Source organism: Panthera pardus, unplaced genomic scaffold (genome assembly GCF_024362965.1).
Source record: "Panthera pardus isolate Hobbes unplaced genomic scaffold, ASM2436296v1 HiC_scaffold_21, whole genome shotgun sequence".
In the NCBI taxonomy this organism is placed as follows: Eukaryota; Metazoa; Chordata; class Mammalia; order Carnivora; family Felidae; genus Panthera; species Panthera pardus.
Window position 1 is genome coordinate 36,792,950 of NW_026526777.1, and position 19,454 is coordinate 36,812,403.

Here is a 19,454-nt window from a genome sequence, read left to right on the forward strand (position 1 = left end):
TCTGAGCCCTACCTATCATGGACCAGGCAGTGTCCCAGTGATGAAGGGGGTGTTATAACAAGGAAAAGACATGGTCTCTACAAGGGGCTTGGACTGTGAGGAGACAACACCTACAAGTGTGTAACAGTGAAGTATAACAGATAAACACATAATACCAAGACTGTTACACCCATCAGAATGGCTAAAATTAACAACTCGGACAACAACAGATGTTGGCGAGGATGTGGAGAAAGGGGAACCCTTTTGCGCTGCTGGTGGGAATGCAAACTGGTGCTGCCAGTCTGGAAAAAAGTATGGAGGCTCCTCAAAAAATTAATAATAGGGGCACCTGGGTGGCTCAGTCGGTTAAGCATCCGACTTCGGCTCAGGTCAAGATCTCACGGTCTGTGAGTTCGAGCCCCGCATCAGGCTCTGTGCTGACAGCTCAGAGCCTGGAGCCTGTTTCAGATTCTGTGTCTCCCTCTCTCTCTGCCCCTCCCCTGTTCACACTCTGTCTCTGTCTCAAAAATAAATAAACGTTAAAAAAAAATTAAAAAAAAATAATAGAACTACCCTCTGACTTAGCAACTGCACTACTGGGCATTTATCCAAAGGACACAAAAATGCTAATTTGAAGGGCAAATGCACCCCAATGTTTATAGCGGCACTATCAACAATAGCCAAAGTATGGAAAGAGCCCAAATGTCCATCGACTGATGAATGGATAAAGAAGATGTGGTATATACATATACATTGGAATATTACTCAGTGATCAAAAAGAATGAAATCTTGGGGCACCTGGTGGCTCAGTTGGTTGAGCACTAGACTTGGGCTCAGGTCATGATCTCACAGTTCGTGAGTTCGAGCTCGCACAGGGCTCACTGCTGTCAGCATGGAGCCTGCTTTGGGTCCTCTGTTCTCTCCCTTTGCCCCTCCCCCACTCACACACACATGCATGCATGCTTGCGCACTCACTCTCCCAAAAATAAACATTTTTAAAAAAGAACAAAATCTTGCCATTTGCAACAACATGGATGGAACTAGAATGTATTATGCTAAGTGAAACAAGTCAGTCAGAGAAAGACAAATAGAAGATCTCACTTATATGTGGCATTTAAGAAACAACAGATAAACATAGGGGAAGTGAAGGAAAAATAATATAAAAACAGAGAAGGAAGCGAACCATAAGAAATTCTTAAATACAGAGAACAAACTGAGGGTTGCTGGATGGGAGGTGGGTAGGGGGATGGGCTAGATGGGTGATGGGCATTAAGGAAGGTACTTGCTGGGATGAGCACTGGGTGTTATTTGTAGGTGATGAATCACTAAATTCTGCTCCTGAAACCATTATTACATGATATGTTAACTAACTTGCATTTAAATAAAAAAAAATAAAATAAAAATAAAATAAAATAATTACATTAAAAAAACATAATCCCAACATATGTCGGAGGTTATCTTAGACAAGACCATGGAGATCTCATGGAGAAAAATGAGAAAGGATCTGGCCTTCTATGGTGAGGCAAGAGAATTGAGACACAGGAATGAGATGGGCAATTTTTCTAAATGGGAAGCTGGATGGCTGGAAATGCAGTTAGCTGGTCTGGGCTATGTTTTCCTTTCTTTTATGGCTCAATTTCTTGATAATGTTATTTATACTGTCTCTACACTCCCCCTTCCATAAAGGCAACTCCAGATGCATCCCACTCTTGGCCTCTCTCTTCTCCTCCTCTGAGTGATGGGTTTGGAAGGAGAATCTGCATGTTGGTAGCCCGTTGGTCTCTTCAAGATCTGCCTGCCTTCTCTGCGCCTCCAGGCCGTGAGATTTGCCAGGCAGACCCTCATGGGGGTAGGCTTGTGCTGATCAGCACCAGGGTAGGCTTAATTCTGGGGCGTACTATTGGGAAGCCTTCTTGGACACAGATACAAAGCATATTCTCTGATATTAGCTTAATCAGGAAAAAAAAAGTGATACTTGGACTGGCGTCTATCTTACTTGCTGTGTCTCTCTTGGTTCAGAACTCTGGAAGATCTTTGCAATTTATGAAGCATCCTGGAACTAACAGCCATCTCTCTCCATTCCTCAAGCTACTCTAATCTTGCTTCTGACCCCAAACCCCACTAATGATACTCGCACCATAGTCAATAATAGCTCTTTTCCTGATACATCTAACAGATGTATTTTAGTCCTCAACGTATTCTAGTTCTTGGATTCTAGTATATATTTAAGTTGTCTAGCATTTTTTATGTTTGAAATCAGACTGTGTCTTATAATCAATGACATATCACCATTTAATTGCCAGCATTATGTCCTAGTGGGCCATAAAATATTGGCATGTCTTACAATCCATAGCATCTTCCAGTCAGTGAAATTTGGTTCTGTATCAGTTGAAAATGTTCCTTCCCTCTCTCCCGTCTTTTGTGATATCCCACCCTCCCCTGTTGGCCATCCATCTCAGGTTCCTCTACATGTCCCAGATAAACTAGCATTCCTTGGGGCTCTGCTCTAGACCTCGTTGCTTCTTTTTTTTGTAATGTTATTTATTTATTTAGAGAGGGAGAGAGAAGAGCATGAGCACGCAGGGTTATGAGAAGGAGAGAGAGAATCTGCACCACCAGTGAAGAGCCCAATACAGGGCTCGAACCCACAAACCTAGACCTCACTGCTTCTTACCCTCCTATTTCTCCTTGGATTTTTCTCAGTCTTCCCCCAGCTTTAACTGTCACCTGGATCATGATGGTCCTCATGTTCATACCTCAAGCCTAGGTCTCTCTTCTGAGTCTAGAATCTCACAATGGATTCATTCACTTACTTCAAACCCGCAAATCCCCAAATGGAACTGGTCCCACTCCCAGGTAAGCCTACCCACCCTCCAGTGTTCCCCATTCAGACAACAAAATTGTCCGAGTCATTCTGGATTTAACCCTTTTGCTCTTCTCTGAATCCAATAAAGGACCAAACTCTGATAATTTTATCCATCAAATACCTCCTAAATTTGTCTACTTCCTTTCTACTGACATTGTCTTCAAGCTACTCTCATCTCTTAGCATTGTCCTTGGTGGTCTTCCTGCCCTCTATCCACAGGATCCAGGATAACCTTTCTAAACACAAATGTCACTCTTCTGCTTTTAAGGCTTTGAAGATGCCATCCCCTCTGCCTCGAAGACTTTCTCTTTAATCCCCTATCCCAAACCCCACCACCACTGCTCCATGTGGTAGAATTCAGTCCCTCATACAAATCTCAGCTCAGATACCATCTCTGCTGGGAAGCTTCCTTGATTTCTCTTGGCCAGGCTGGATTAGATGCCTATTTTATAAGCTTCCGTAGCATCCTGTTCTTACTCCTATTACAACCCTTGGCATACTATATTATAAAACTACATATTTACTTGTCTGTCTCTGTGATAAGACCATTAGCTCTATCCCAGGTGTATCTGTCTGGTTCACCATTGTATCTTCAATCCCTAGACTACACCTGGCATGTTTATGGAATGAATAAATCAACACATCAGTGAAAAGACGGGTCTGAGTGGAACATGGTAAGGTGGGCCAGGGTGTAAAAGACTCAGACTGTCTTAGGATGGAGGCTTTGAGGAGAAGATTGGTCCCCAGCCTGAGTGCAAGAACCCAGGTGTCCTCGGGTAGCTATGTTGTCAGCCCGGCTCAAGAAGGAATTTGTTGACCTGTTCAGAAATAGTCCCGTAATTCACTCTGATCCAGCTTAATGCTAAGCTGAAAAATTTATAGGCGAATTTAAAATGAAGATGTAAAGATAATGAACGTTAGAAATTACTCCATCATACAAAGGCTCTGCTTAAAGGAATTAAAATTCCACTCAAATGTGGGTCACCAGCCTTCCTTGTAGAGACTATACTAAACATGAGCAAATGATGCTGGCATCTCTGTTTGAACGGGGCTCACTCACCACTGGTTAAATTAAAGCAATGGCTTGGAAACATCATGACACTCTCCTTATATTCTCCACAACTGCAATTAGATAAAATTAAATTAGCTGAACGTCTCTCTACTAAGTAAACAGATCACAAATCTTTCACTGGAGGCAGGTGATAATTTTCCAAGATCACTACAGATAAGAATTGCAAATTGACTTGATTTTTTTCCCCCTTCTTGTTTATAAAAGACTACATGTGCACTGCAGCAGCTGACTGAAATGTACTGAAAAATAGAAAATATTGGCTCTTAAGGCCACCACCTAGAAAACTTTGATGAACATTTTGGTACACTTTCCATCTTCCTTCTGTTTACAAATGCATTTTTATGTAGTTGAGGTTACTGCACATACAGTTACACACTCTGTTTTTCCTCCACTTAACATTATATTTAAGACATTTTGCATCCTGATAAAACTATTTATACCATCATCATAACAACAGCCTTGATTTACCATATTTTTTTTAAATTTAACCAGTCCCCTCTGTCTGGACACTAAAGTTATAAGAATTTCCTTTAGAAAGATCTATTAACTCTCCTAACTACCAGTGTCTTCAGAGAAGGCAAACCAATTTTTGAAGTTGCTTAAATAAAAACAGGATGAGGAAGTAGAACCTGGTACCCACCCCCACCCTGTCTCAATCAAGTAATGTGTGCATTACCTGACACAAATGTTTTGCATTTCTGAAGTTCTAGATTATTCATACGATAGATTCTTGCTGGGAGTGTGGATTTAATATAATTGCTTCGGCTGATGGAACAGCTATATGAATATTAATGCTTGGTTGGAGTGTTTAGAGAGACACTTCAGTGTAGCCTCCTCCCCTTGTGCTGAGCATGAGCAAAAGATATTATTATATGGTGTGCGGTTGTAATATTCACCCGGCCCCTACACCAGGTCCCCGGGGTGGTGTGGAGCAATGCACTGCAGAGATGGTAGCACAGGAAGTGGGGGGCCTCCCCCCCACCCCTCCAGCTCACAAGCATCCCAGAAAGCATCTCCATGAAGGATTTAGCCCCTCCATCTCTAAAATAATGAGGGTTTTACATGAAGCTGTTGTTCTTTTTTAAAATCCTTATTAGATAGCCACTCTGTCTTCAATGTCTAGTCATCCTCCTTTTCAAGAAGCGTTTGGGGGAAGGGTTGGGTAGTACCCACTAGATAAATGTCATTTTTTCTCTGACCGGATCAGTAAATAACGGAAGAAATGCTGTCAAGACTTCTTTCTGAAAAAAAGTTTTATTCTTTCAAATTGCATCCTAATAGGCAAAAGGATATATGGAATAATGCTTTCTCAAGATCTACCTTAAATTAAAAAAAAAAAATTTTCCCCCAATTTTGAAAGTAGCATATGCTCTTTTAAAGAAGACTTGAAAGAGGGGCGCCTGGGTGGCTCGGTTGGTTGAGAGTCCAGCTTCGGCTCAGGTCATGATCTTGCCATTCTGAGTTCAAGCCCCACGTTGGGCTCTGTGCTGACAGCTCAGAGCCTGGAGCCTGCTTCGAATTCTGTGTCACCCTCTCTCTCTGCCCCTCATGCTGTCTCAAAAATGAATGTTAAAAAAAATTTTAAAAAGAAGACTTGAAAGACACATACATATATGCAGAAAATGAAAATCTCTTATAGCCTCACAGACTAAAGACATCAACTATGACATGTGAGTAGAGATGTTTGTGGGCTTTTATCTACAAATGTTTTCCCCCACATAGCTGAGATCATATTGCATTTAAAAGTTATATTTTACTTACTTTGCTTATCAAAAGGATTTCTAATACCACTTAAAATTCCTTGTGAACATTTTGAATAGCTACACTCCCATTTCTTTTAAAATGCTCTGCTATACTTGGTCATTTATAAAAATGCTCTCAGGGCACCTGGGTGGCTCAGTCAGTTGAGCATCTGACTTCACCTCGGGTCATGATCTCACAGTTCATAAGTGGGAGCCCCACATCGGGCTCTGTGCTGACAGCTCGGAGCCTGGAGCCTGCTTCGGATTCTGTGTCTCCCTCTCTCTCTCTGCCCCTCTCCCGTTCACACTCCATCTCTCTCTCTTCCTCAAAAATAAATAAACATTAAAAAATGCTCTCTTTTGTTTATTTTAGTTTATTTTTCCTGTCTCTTTTGTTTATTTTTCCTATTTCCTATTCCTTCCCCTGAACCCTAAATCTCTATCTAGAGCCCTAGCTTCTTTTCCTGGTTTCAGACCCATCTTTCCGAATAGCTGTTGAATACTCCAATTGGTCTTTAAATGGGACAAATCAAAACCAAGCACATCACCTTTCTTGTGTCTTCCTCCTGACTTAATCTCCTCTGTTCTGGTGCTTCCTTCTCCCCACTCACTGTCAGAATCCCCTCCCTCACCTCCCTCTGGCTGTTCCCTGCATCCTATTCTATACAATCTTTCAGACTCTTCCTTCCAGAATGTCTCATCAATCTGTCCTTCCCATCAAAGGTTGCTAGATTTAGCAAAACACAAGACACCCTATTAAAGTCTGAATTGCAGATAAATGGATAATTTTTTAGCATAAGTACATCCCATTCAATGTTTGAGAAATACACAAAAAATTACTCATCTATATAAAATCCAAGTTTGATTGGATGTCTTGTATTTGATTTGGCAACCTTACTTTTGACTCAGTTTCTATTGCCCATACCTTAACACCTCTCATCTCTACTTATAAGCCACAGTCACCCAATGCCCTCCCTATCTCTTTGTCTAGTTCATTAATCTGTACAAATCACAACTCCAATGGTGTCATACTTTACCTATTGCCTTCAGTTATTCCCCACTGACATTTAGAAATGTCCACTCTGATCTGCCTCTCCAGCCCCATGTCCCACTGCTGCCCCTCAGGGCTCTCAGCTCCCACTCAAATGCTGGTCCTGTGGTCATAAAATATACTCTTCACTTCCTGAGGCCTCAACTCATGCCATTCTTTCCATCTAGAATGTTCTACCTCATATGTCCAAATCCTGACTCCACCTTCACAGAACCATCATCCTAAACTGGGCCCTCCTCCCCTTGAATACAGATCATAAGATGTTTATTCTACCATTTTGGCAGGTCAAAAATAGTTGAACATTGGCAATTTCATATGCTTTAGGCTAATGTAATAAAAGGTCCCTGCCATGTGCTTCCCTGCCTTACTACTTTCTACAATGTCATCCTCTGATCACATTCTACCAAAAACATCAAGCAGTGACTGCCTAAAGCAATGTTTCTCATGGTACAGGTCTTCTAACCATATGCAATGGAACCACCCAGAGGAGAGAGGGCTTGTGAACAATGCAGATTCCAAGACTCCATCCTAGAGCTGGGGAGGGGACAGGGAATCTTCATTGAGCACCAGAGTTCCAGCTGAGTCTTGTGTTCACTAAAGTTGAGAACCACTAGCCACATGTAAATTCTCCTCATTCTACTCTCTTCACACTGGTCCCTGAATATGCCTACATATATCCCCACCTCCAGTGACTCTCTAGACTTATGCTACTCTTCCCACTTCAAGCCACAGCCTACAAACACTCCTACTAGTCCTTTCAAGCCTAGTCAACTCCTGCCTCCTCCATGAATATGTACCTGTGTTACTTACTGTCACTAATCATGCATTTGTCTCCCCAAGTAGAACAGAACATTCAACCAAGACAAGGATTTTCTCTACACCACCCATCTTGCAAAGAGACTAACACCCTGTTATGCTGTGATAGTTGCTAACTAAATAGATGCCACATTAATAGTCAACCAAGGTCAGTAGACACAAAGAAACTAAGCAAAGATGAGTGTCTTCTAAAGTAGGAATCATGAGAAGGGGGTGTTCATTAAAAAAAAAAAGATTGCATCATGAAAAAGCATTTACAACTTTATGTGCACATTTAAGGAGAATCTACATGTAAATCCTAGTTCAATAGTGACAGGACCGCAAGTAGCAAGTTAACTCAGAGTGTCTGATGAGCCACGGCCTGTCAATCTTGCCCATGGCTGCTCCCCTTCCTTGGGCAGGCTCTGACCCAGCCAGAAGTCAAAAAGAGTTTCTACTAGTTGAGAACCATGCCTAGATGTATTCTAAAAGGTACTATAAACTCAGTGAAATAAACCCTTCATCTTTCATCCTCCTCTGGCTCTGCTGCCTGTCCATGCAGTGCCAGAACCGATTCCCTCCCACCACCTCCCACAGCCCGGAGGCCATCCCTTCCCTAATATCTCTGGGCTCTGGCTCTTCTCCACATCTCCCTTCTACCACCATACGTAGGCCCTCATCGTTTCTCGCCCAAGTGTCCTAGCTAACCTCCATGCCTCTGTATTTGTGGAACCCAAATCTTTATGGAAACTCTTTCTGAGCTCTTCAACCCCACAAGATAACATCCAGACCCTTATTCTGGACCATGGGACCCTTCACATCCCACTCTCTAACTGCCTTTCAATTCAATTCAACTCAACTCAACTCAACTCAATTCAATTCAATTCCACAAACAGCCCCTGGTGCCTTCCATATGCTGAGCCAAGCTACAGATATGAAATCAAAGGATATCAGTTCACAAGAAGGACAAATGAGTAAACATGCAATTGATGCAGTGTGATGGGAATAGGAGAAGCACAGGAGGCCTTGGAGACTTTATCAATTAGTGGTGGAACTCCTGCAGGGAATTAGTGCAGAACCAGGACTATAGCTAAATCTCCAGTTCCAGGGTTCTCTCCCCAACTCAGTGCAGTCTGGCCAAAGAGATTCTGTCTTGCCCAGGAGAATGAAAAACCACCAAACCAAAACAAAAAGAAGAGACACGAGATGATCTATGGTTAAAATACAAATTAAGTATTAAAATGCAAAACCCATAGAAGTTACTGTAGGGACACTAAATCACAGTGAAACAAAATCATTTAAACACTGCATTTTAAGATGGAAACACAGGGAGATGGATCACACTCAAGCAGAGCCCTGATGAAAGTCTATGACTCATCTCCTTTGGTCAAGTAACACGGATCCGAGATAACAACTTCCCTGCAGGTGCTTGGGCATTTCCACCGCTTGGGCTGGGGCAAAATGGTTACCTATACCTTTCTATTCTGATATCTATGAAAAATGAGATAAAAATTACTTTAAAAATATAATGAATAAAATGTACATGTGAAAAGCTTGAATTTATTTCAGAGAATGAAGAAAGTAAATTTGAGAACACATTTATGATTTCCAAGAGAATTCTGAGAGAAGAGTGGGAAGGTGTTCTCTCAAACATAAGGCAAAGAACATCAGAGGAAAAGGAGATTCTAAGAGATTATCCAGTATATTCTCTGCCCACAGGGGACGGGCAAGCCTTTCAATCCACAAGAGCTATTGTCTACGTTTGTGTTTTTAAACTGCAGGCTTTGGAGTCAGTTAAGAAAGCAATTCAGTGAGTCATGACGTCAATTTCCTTTTAAATGAAAGAGAATGGAATCTAATAGAAAACACCAGGTTGCATCTCATGCAGCAAGAGTAAGCACTGAGCTTGATGTATAACTGTGTGTGTGTGTGTGTGTGTGTGTGTGTGTGTGTGTGTGTGTGTGTTCGCTGATGACACAATACACCATTTCATATGGTGAGATGAATCAAGAAAGTCTGACGAACACTCTTCTAGAAAACTCTTCTAGGGTTCTGTATTTAACACATACTAAACATACTCAGGGATACAGACCCTTTTCCTCATTCTCATGCTAAAATTAAACAGAATATTAGAACTGGAAGGAACAAATTAACAGCATGCAAATGAGTGAACTGATAACAAGACAGTAGAGACAACTGAATGAGACAGAGGAGCTTTGGGCTTTTTCTAAAGCCTTCCGCTTCATGATAACTAAGGATTCCTGGCTATTTCTTTTCCTTGTGGGAGCACTAGATACGGTACCTGCGCAATAATTACTTGTCCAGTGATCCTTTAGATCCTTTAGAAGTGGTAACACTTATCAAGCAGCGTGACTGTTGCCTTTTCAATAATGTCAGTCTCCTGCATTTATAGAAGCTCCTTGAAGTCTGGGCTAATGTGTGGTTCACTGATAACCCCAATTCTATGACAGTGCCTGGTAAGTAGTAGGTGTTCAATAAATTGTGGTTGGATTGAACTAAAATGCATCCAAAGGCAATCAAGATCTGGTTCTAGTAACCATTTGTCACCTGAACCCCCTTTGCAAGAAAAAATCAAGTTCAGTAAATTGAGCAAAAGATACCCTAATTGGGAAAAAACAACAATAACAACAAAACTCTGAACTTAAGTTTCCAGGGAGCAAATCACTCTTGGCCCAGAGGTCAAGTAAGTTCAAAGGACTTGTTTCATGCCCTTGTATTAGAATAAGAGCCACTTGAAATATTACAGGCTTTTTAGGATGTCAAGCTTGGACCTACTTTTTGGATCTAATCTGGCCCCTGGGGACACAAAGAAGAAGCTTCTTCTAGTCTGGACAGCTTCAGGGCAACAACCACTCTGAATCTGAAGCTGCTGTGTTATTGCGGAGGTCCTGTCCACATTGCTAACTGAAGCAGGCAGGATGTCCAGAGGGCCGGAGACAGAGGGCTGAATTTGGAGAACCTGTCGACTGACCAAGTAAATCAACAGTGGAGCAAGGCCTGGTTTGCTTCCCTACAAGAATCCCCGGCTGAGGAGAATTGAGACCCAGCAGGGAAGTAGTCATTTGTCTTCCTCAACCCTCCGGTAGCTCTTGTCTTATCTCCATGCCTCAGTGTCCAACCCCAACTCCGAATATGCAGCTGTTTGAGCTCATTAAGGATGCTCTGCTTATGAGGATGCAAGGGGGATGGTGCTGGTCACCAGCATAGACTCCTTGGAAAGGCATATGGTGAGTTCTCACTGAGGGGGATCAGTGAAAGATGCCCTTAACTGAAGGATCAATTCAAATTCAAATTCAATTCCAATTACAACTCAAAGGAGAGCTCACTAGCCACTACTCTTCTTCTCAGCCAGGTGAATATCTCAACAGTGATTTCCAATAGAAAGTCCTCTCTATCCAGGACACAGATGAGTATTAAAAGAAGAGATAAATGGCCTCTCCCTGCTGCCATCCCGAAACAGTGGCCCTACCCTTTGTGCGTTCTGTTCCTATACGCAGTAAAATCTCAGCTTTCTGTGGATGAGGAAGGCAAGGAACAGAATAACCCTGTCTGCAGAGCAGGAATCCAGACCTTTATTTTAGCAAAAAAACCAGTTACAACTTTCACCCCACACCCGGTCTCTATCCCAGGCTCCCTCTGACCATCTGCCATCTCATGCTGAAGGAATATAAATCATCCTTGGGTTAACCTGAGCAGAATGTAATCAAGAGGGCAAGTTGGCTTGCGGCCAGAGGAGCAAGAGAAAGGCTGCATATCATGTACTCCAAAATCAAGCAGGAACAAAATTTGAGTCATATATATATATTCTTAGATACTTAGTTTGTATTCTTAGTTTGAATCTCACGTCTAACATCCATGTTACCTAACCTCTCCCTGCCTCAGTTTCCTAAGAAATCATATGTAAAGGATTAAAGATGTCCACAATTCCTAGCAGTACCTGGCAATCTACATAAATTATTGTGAGGATTACAGTATTGCCAAATGGATCAGCGTACAGGTTTTGGGCTCAGAGGGACTCCAGGATGCTGGCTCCATGGACCTCATCCACTGTGAGGCCTTGGGAGAGTTCCCTAACCTCTCTGAGTTTTCACTGGCTCATCTACAAAATGGGGATAATGGGGTGCCTTGGGGGCTCAGTTGGTTAAGCGCGTCCGATTCTTGATCTCAGCTCAGGTCGTGATCTCACAGTTCGTGGGATCGAGTCCCTAGTTTGGCTGTGCGCTGACAGAGTGGAGCCTGCTTCGGATTTTCTCTCTCAAATAAATAAACATGTTTTAAAAATGGGGATAATAAAATCACTTCATAGGGTTACCATAAGGCTAAAATGAGAATACATATGTAAAATGCCTGCACAGACTAGATGACAGTAAATGATGGCTATTACTATGATGGCTTGTCCCTTCAGAGAGGTGGACCTATCCCCAGTAAAGAGCTGTTATGTAGCTACCTCAGGCAATCAGATGAATCCTTCAAAGGCCACTGATGCTCAAAATGCCAAAATACCAACATGTCTCCCTATGACCCCATTCCTCCTCCCACATCCCCTAGTACAGTGGGTGGCACACAGGCTTCCTTGTCACCCAAGTGAGAAATCCCGCAGTCCCCATCCACTCTTCCCTCTCCCCCGACAGCAAACCCACCATCTATTGATTCTACTTCTTGAATGAGTCAACTCCATTTGCTTCTCTGCACGTGCCCTCCACTACGTCAGTTCAGGGCCCCATCAACCTGCCCCTGGATAGCATGTCTCCAACCTCATCTCGCTGCCCCAGCCATCCCCCTTCAGTCACTCCCCAAGCAGCAATGACAGCCATCTTTCTACAGTTCAAATACAACTGTGCCTCTCTCCTGCTTTACACCCCTTTGCTGGCTCCCTGAAATAAAGCCCAAGTCCCTTAACGTGGCTCCCAGAGCCTGCCATGATCTGCCCACGGCTTAGCTCCCTCCCGGCCTCATCTCTCCCTGTGGCCCTTCTTGTTTTGTGTGCTTCGGCCATGCTAAAGGGGAAACACTGGCAATTCTACAAATGAATCATGCTCTCTCTCAACAGGGATGCTCTCTCTCTCTCAACACAGCATGAGTTTTCCCCTCTGCTTAGGACACTCCTTTGTCCCTTCTCCTCTGCAGTCTTTAGGTTTCAGCTTAGGTATCATTTCTTCCAGAAAGTCTTACTGCCACTGGAACACTGACTTGGATACCTCTTGCACTGTATGCAGGTATCTGCTCATTTGTGCATCTCCTCTAGTAGCCTGGGAGCCCCTTGAAGACAAAACCCATTTTTGTCATTGAAATACTCCAAGTGCCTAAGACAGCAGCTGGCACAAAACAGGCACTGAAATATTTGTTTGTAGGATAGACGCTAGCAACCGACCTTGCTCTGAGGAGCAATCTCTCCCTGGTTGAAGGTAGCAGTGGCACTGAGCTTTCCGGTAGCTTAAGCCCACCCTGGGCACCAGAGGTATATGTCCAGCAAAAGCAACACACTTACCTAGAATAGCCACCACCTCATCATCCTGGATCACCTCCAGGGAGCCGGAGACCACGAAGCAGAGGCTGTCAACACTCTCTCCTGCATGGTAGATAAGGTCCCCTGGGGCGCAGTGCACTGTCTGAAACTCCATGGCCAGTGCCCGCAGGCAGCCGTCACTGGCCAACCGGAAAGCTGGGTGCTCCTTGAACACCTTGCGATTCAGGTGCACGCAGATGTCAGCTCTCATGTCCTTGGGGCAGATCTGCAGAACCTGGCCGGGCACAGGAACAAACAGAGTCAGGGTCCTCATTGTGGTCTACATCCCGTTGCCCCTCAGGACTCCAGGGGTGGAAGTAACCCCCACCGGGCTAGACTGCCCTCTTCAATGCACTGGTGGACAGGACAGCCACAGTCCCTATGCTCATGGAGCTTACACTCTTGTGGGAGAGATAAGCAGTGACCACAAAAATCCGTGCTAAATGCTCAGAAGAAGGGCTGGAGAGTCAGGGCTAGGAGTACATGGGACTCTCTCTCTCTCTCTCTCTCTCTCTCTCTCTCTCTCTCTCTTTTTTTAATTTAATTTTATTTATTTTAATTTTATTTAAAAACGTTTTTTAATGTTTATTTATTTTTGAGAGAGAGAGACAGAGTGTGAGTGGGAGAGGGGCAGAGAGAGAGGGAGAAACAGAATCCAAAGCAGGCTCCAGGCTCTGAGCTGTCAGCACAGAGCCCGACACAGGGCTCAAACCCATGAACCATGAGATCATGACCTGAGCTGAAGTCAGACACTTAACTGACTGAGCCACCCAGGCACTCCTATATGGGACTCTTTAGATCCATATTTGGGGAAGGCTTCTCTGAGGAGGGGGCATTTAAGCTGGTACCTGCAACATATGTCAGAGGGAACCATGTGAAAGAGAACATTTCAGCAGAAAGGCAAAGGCTGTGGGGGGACCCAAGCAATAACCGATGTGAAAGATGTGAAAATGTGAAAGGGGGGCAACTGGTAGGAGATGAGATTTCAGGAGAATGCCAAGTGTGCATGAAGAGAATTTAGATTATGAAAAGCCTTTGATTTCATTCTGAGCGTGATGGGGACACACTGGAGGATTATTATGACACGCGGGGGAGTGACAAGATGGAACTATATTTTAAGATGGAGTCACAGGGCCCTGACCAAGGGGTGGCAAGGATGGAGCTATGGAATTGAGTTAGGCCACTGCTGCAAGCATCCTGGTGAGAAATAAGGAGACCTGAACTGGGGTGCTAGCTGGGAAGCCAGTGAGCAGTGGTCTAATTCAGAATGTATTTTGGAGACAGAACTGACACTACTGATGGACTGAATATGGGTGTGGCTTAGAGAAATAAAGTAATAATCAGTAAGCACTTAATGCGTGCCAGGCATTGCTAAGTGCTTTAAAGTCACTCATTCGTTTCATACTTATTTATTGAGCACTTATTATATGCCAAGAATCATTCTAGGCTCTGAGGATGTAGTGGTGAACAATACAGACAAAAATCCTTGCCCTTGTGTAACTTACCACCTGGTGAGAAGAGACAAATAATAACCAAATAAGTAAAATCCAGCAACGATTTTACATTTTTAAGTGTTACATGCACTTAGTAGCTAATTTAATCCTCACATAACCCTATGATGTGAGTGCAAGTATTATATCATCATACAGACAAGGAAACTGAGGCACAGGGGAGATAAATAATCTCCCCAAAGTTACATAGTTGGAAAATGGCAGAGCTGGGCTCTCTAACTAGGTAGTCTGAGTCCACAGCTTAGTTTAGATACTAACCACTCCTTATATCGCGTAGCTGCCCAAACTAAATGCACTTGTAATTTGACTCTTAGCATCTAGAAAGTCAAGACAGAAGGGGAACTATAAGAGGTCATATGGGTCTTCTCTTTCGAGAAAGGAAAATTTTTCAGCCTTTTCTAGGGGGAGAAATAGTTCCCTGGACCAAATTTTGTAAGAAAACACTGCATGGCTCCTTACATAGCAAGCATTAAGTAACACAATAGGATGCCTTCAAATGGACTTTTCCAGAAAAATTTAGGAGTGTTCTGTTTTTGTTTTTTTCTTTAGGAGTGTTCTTAAAATAATCCTTTCTCCCATCCTAGCCTAGTGAACAAAGCTGGGGGCATAAAATCAAACACGTTCAGTGAAGACATTCCCTTGGGGTGCCTGCACCCCTCCCTGCTTCCCTGCTTTCTCTGCACCCATGTGCCTCTGTGGCTGGCGCTCCCCTTGGAATCTGGAAATTTCTCAGCCTCCTTCAAAACTCTGTCCAAGTCTCACCATGCCCATGACAATTTTGCTCATACCCCATCCTGTCAGGTGCCCCTGCACTCTGCGTGGAAGTGAGGCAGTGGACAGAGGAGGTCAAACAGTTGAAATCCCAGCTCCTTCCCCTCCAAGTGACCTAACTGCTCTACCCTTCAGTTTCTCCCATAAAATGCATATTGGCTTGTGAGGATGAAATGAAATTACATCTACTGGTAATTTCCCCAGGGATAGCGCGGGACCCAGGAAGGGACTCCATACATGCTCTGTGCACCTCTTCCTTCTTGCTCTTGGGTGGCTGGATGCTGAGAAAATAAGCAGGATCTCTGAGACAGGGACAGAGCACAGACTGAGGCAGAGGAAAATTCAGACTGCCAAGGCTTAGAATGAACGCTTGCTAAGTATTTCCCTCCTTGAGGCTCATTAAAAACAAGACTCCTGTTAAATGCAGATTTAATTTGGATCCTCTTTTCCCCAAGCAGAACACCAGGGAGTGAAGAACACTTGCATGTCATGTCAAAACTGTGCTCAGGAGTTCAAAGCCAAGATTTATTCTCCAGGTGACTTCACCTGTAAATATTTGGTTTCCCCTGGGCTGGGCTTTGCTGGCAGAGGCTGCAAGTGAAAGAGCCCTTGGAATGGAGACAATGTTTTATTCATGAGGACTGCTCCCGGAGCCACTGGAAAGCACGTGTGAGGAGGAGAGGGAGCCCAGGAGTAGAGAAATTCGGACAGTCATGGCCATCAGATATCTCCATCATTCTTCTGTTGGTTCTACACTGGACAGGTTAGAGGGGTCCTAAATACTCCTCTCTGAGCTGAATGCTTCTCAGCTGGAGACCCCTTCCTGGGCACCTTCCTTTCTGTTTGGTTCTTAGGACACACCATCCCTGCTGGTTCCTGAGGGCCTCAAAGGCCAATGGGAAATGTCGCCACGGAGGCTCATGGGACCTCCCCAGGCTGGACAGGACAGATACATGGTTGAGAGAACAGACTTTAAGGTCAGGCAGACCTGGATTCAATTCCTGACTTTAACATTTACTATTTGTGTGAACTTGAAGCAATACTTAGTTTCTTTTCCCAAGTCTTCATTTTTGAACATGAGTAAGGAATTCTGAAGATTCCATGAGCTGGTGTGTGGAAAGTCCTGGTACAATGCCTGACACACACAAGTGCTCAGTGCATGTGAGCTCATGTTTCTGATTTTGTTACCACAGCAGAGCAACAGGTCAGCCTGAGAGAGCCTCTGAAGTCCAGAAGGTCATAGCCAAAGGGGCCTTAGAGGTTGGCCTTAGTATTAAAAGGCATCTAGTTTCATGTGTTACAGACATGGAAACTGAAGCTCAGAGGGACAGGTGACATGTTCACGGTCACCAGCTAATTACTGATCAAACTAGAGGAGCCCAGCACTGCCACCCTCCCACCCCCCACCCCCACATACCCCTAGACTTCTGTGGTCATCACTGACCATTCTGACTCAGGATGGAGGGGAGGGGAACCAGGGACAGGCTTGGGACCACAAGACTGGACCCCTCCCCAAAAGTCGTCCACCAAAAGCCTCCGCCAGGAAGAGGGGGTACCCAGGCCAGGCTGGGCTCTGCAGTGAGTTGCCACAGTATTCCCTCTTCACCTAGAGCAGGACCTGCTGCAAATCCCAAAGCCTGCCAGGAAAGGGAGATGGCAGGGAGGGGCAGGGCAAATGCTGACTAGGCGCCATCTCCCATGGGTAGCCACCCAGCCCAGCCCTGCAGTCGGGTGGGGAAGGGCTTCTTTCCAGACAACCAGATTTACAAAGCCATCCTGGCCCCTGGGAAAGGAGCCCCAGGGCTGAGAGATCAAAGTTCCTTTCTGCTCCATCAGCTGCCAGGCACCCACAGAACCTACGTGCCTCGTTGAATGAGGCAAAAACAACAGGCGCAGTTAGGGCAGGTGGTTGGCAAAGCCAGAGACTAAGACCTGCCCGGCTGATTCTCTGCCTAGGTGAGAAATGAGGGCAACTCCATCTGGACTCATCTTCTTATCCTTCTTCCCTCCAGTACAGTTTTAAATTAAAAAAAAAAAAAAAAAGTAAGAGTAGGAAAAGCTTCCAAGTCAGACAAAAATTGGATTCAAACTCTGACTTTGCCATTGTTAACTCTACGACCAGAGGCAGTTAACAAGACTAATTGGGCCTCTGTGTCCTCATCTCTTGGGTAGAAATAACAGTAGGTCCCTCCCAGAGTTGCTGTAGAGCATAACTGACACATGAATGCAGGGCCAGGCACACGGAAACCGTGGTAAATACTTGTTTGTTTGTTTTTTTAATGTTTATTTATTTTTGAGAGAGAGACAGACAGACAGACAGAGAGACAGAGCATGAGTGGGGGAGGGGCAGAGAGAGAGGGAGACAGAATCCTAAGCAGACTCCAGGCTCTGAGCTGTCAGCACAGAGCCTGATGCAGGGCTCGAACTCACAAGCTGTGAGATCGTGACCTGAGCTAAAGTCGGACACTCAAGCGACTGAGCCACCCAGGCACCCCTCTTTTTTTTTTCTTAAAGGTAGGATTCCCTCCCAGCACAGAGCCCAACATGGGGCTTAAACTCATGACCCTGAGATCAAGGCCTGACCTGAGATCAAAAGTCGGATGCTTAGTCATCCGACTTAGGCTCAGGTTATGATCTCATGGTTCGTAGGTTTGAGCCCCACGTCAGGCTCTGTGCTGCCAGCTGAGAGCCTGGAGCCTGCTTCAGATTCTGTCTCCCTCTCTCTCTGCCCCTCCCCTGCTCATGCCCTGTCTCTCAAAAATGAATAAATGTTAAAAAAGATAATAAAAACAAACAAACAAAAAGAGTCGAATGCTTAACTAACTGAACTACCCGGGCGCCCCATTAAGTATCTGTTCTTAATGTGTGTTCAAGGCATGGTAGCTGGTGCTATGGTGGTATGCTTATTATGTTGCTGTTGTGATTATGGCAGATCTTCAACAAAACCGAACGATCATTCCTTTTAAGTTGGAAGCCGTTCAATTGAGTTCAAGGTTTCCTTTCAAACGGTCAACTCTCAACTAACTATTCTAACGGAGGAAGAGCAGGAGCAAGGATAGCTGATCCAAAGCCAGTTGAATTTGGCTTTGAATGTGTTATATTTCTGCAACAGCATTATATTTCTGTTTTTCTTATTCTAACAATGAAAGGAATCAGAATTCCCCAAGCCCTTAGAGATTAGCAGTAAAAAGAGAAGTGTGGTTGAAAATACTGAGAAGCAGAGAAAAATGGACATAGGATTACATTTTTGCTTATAGAAATATACACAGGAGATAATTCCTAAATGAATAGAAACCCACCGTACCTTTTCTGTATTCTTCCCAGCCACCAAATTTTCTTCACTTTATTGAAATACATCTAGAATCATGCAACTCGTAGAGAAAAATAAGGATTTACTGTTGTTTCCATTTTCCAGATAGGAAAACAGATACCTTAGCCTTAGAGAGATGTCTGATGTTCTGCTCAAGCCAACGACTACTAAGGCGCAAGCCCTTCGTAAGTATTCCCCAGACTCATCTGATGAATAGGATCACCTGGGCACTTGTTAAAGATGCAGATTTCTCCTCAAACCTTCCCCTCCACCAAATTCTGATTTCATACATCTGGGATAGAGGCTGGGAATCTGTTTTTAATGACCACGAATCACAGGATTCTCATCAGAGCTGAGACTGCAGTGAGGCAACAGTCTCGAGCTAAAAACTCAGTAATCAAGATAAATTATAGTTTAATACAATATCTCAAAAAATCAGAATTCATGCAAAAAAAATCCACGATGAACAAAATATCAAAAATTTGAATAAAGATAGAATCAGTGGCAGTGCTGTGCCATCTCGGAGCCCGAGGCTAAAGGAAAAGTAGTCACAACGATTACCTCACTCTGGATGGCCCTAAGTCTTATCATCATATAAGTTAGACTTCCAGTTCCTCTCTTATCTAAGAGATACATGCTGTCTTTCTAGTTTCTTAAATAAAGGCTCCGAATCTCTTAATTGCTGGTCTTTGAGCAAAGCTGAGCTGGAAGCCATCAAAACCTCTGGAGGTAGGATGTGGGAACCCCAAATTACCCAAATGAATTCTGATGCACAGCCAGGTTAGAGAACCACTGCCCTAGGAGTGCCTCAGGTCTCTCTGGGAAAGCCA

General features: G+C 44.0%; 1 protein-coding gene across 3 annotated transcripts in view; it reads right to left on the reverse strand.

Moving 5' to 3' along the window:
• Nucleotides 1–19,454, reverse strand: part of KCNH1 (potassium voltage-gated channel subfamily H member 1) — a 387,829-nt gene that overhangs the window by 98,572 nt on the left and 269,803 nt on the right. For all 3 annotated transcript variants that reach the window (XM_019429238.2, XM_019429242.2, XM_019429239.2), the window contains exon 9: nt 13,015–13,267. In XM_019429238.2, the coding sequence (XP_019284783.2) occupies nt 13,015–13,267 (253 nt within the window). The remainder of the gene's footprint in view (nt 1–13,014; nt 13,268–19,454) is intronic.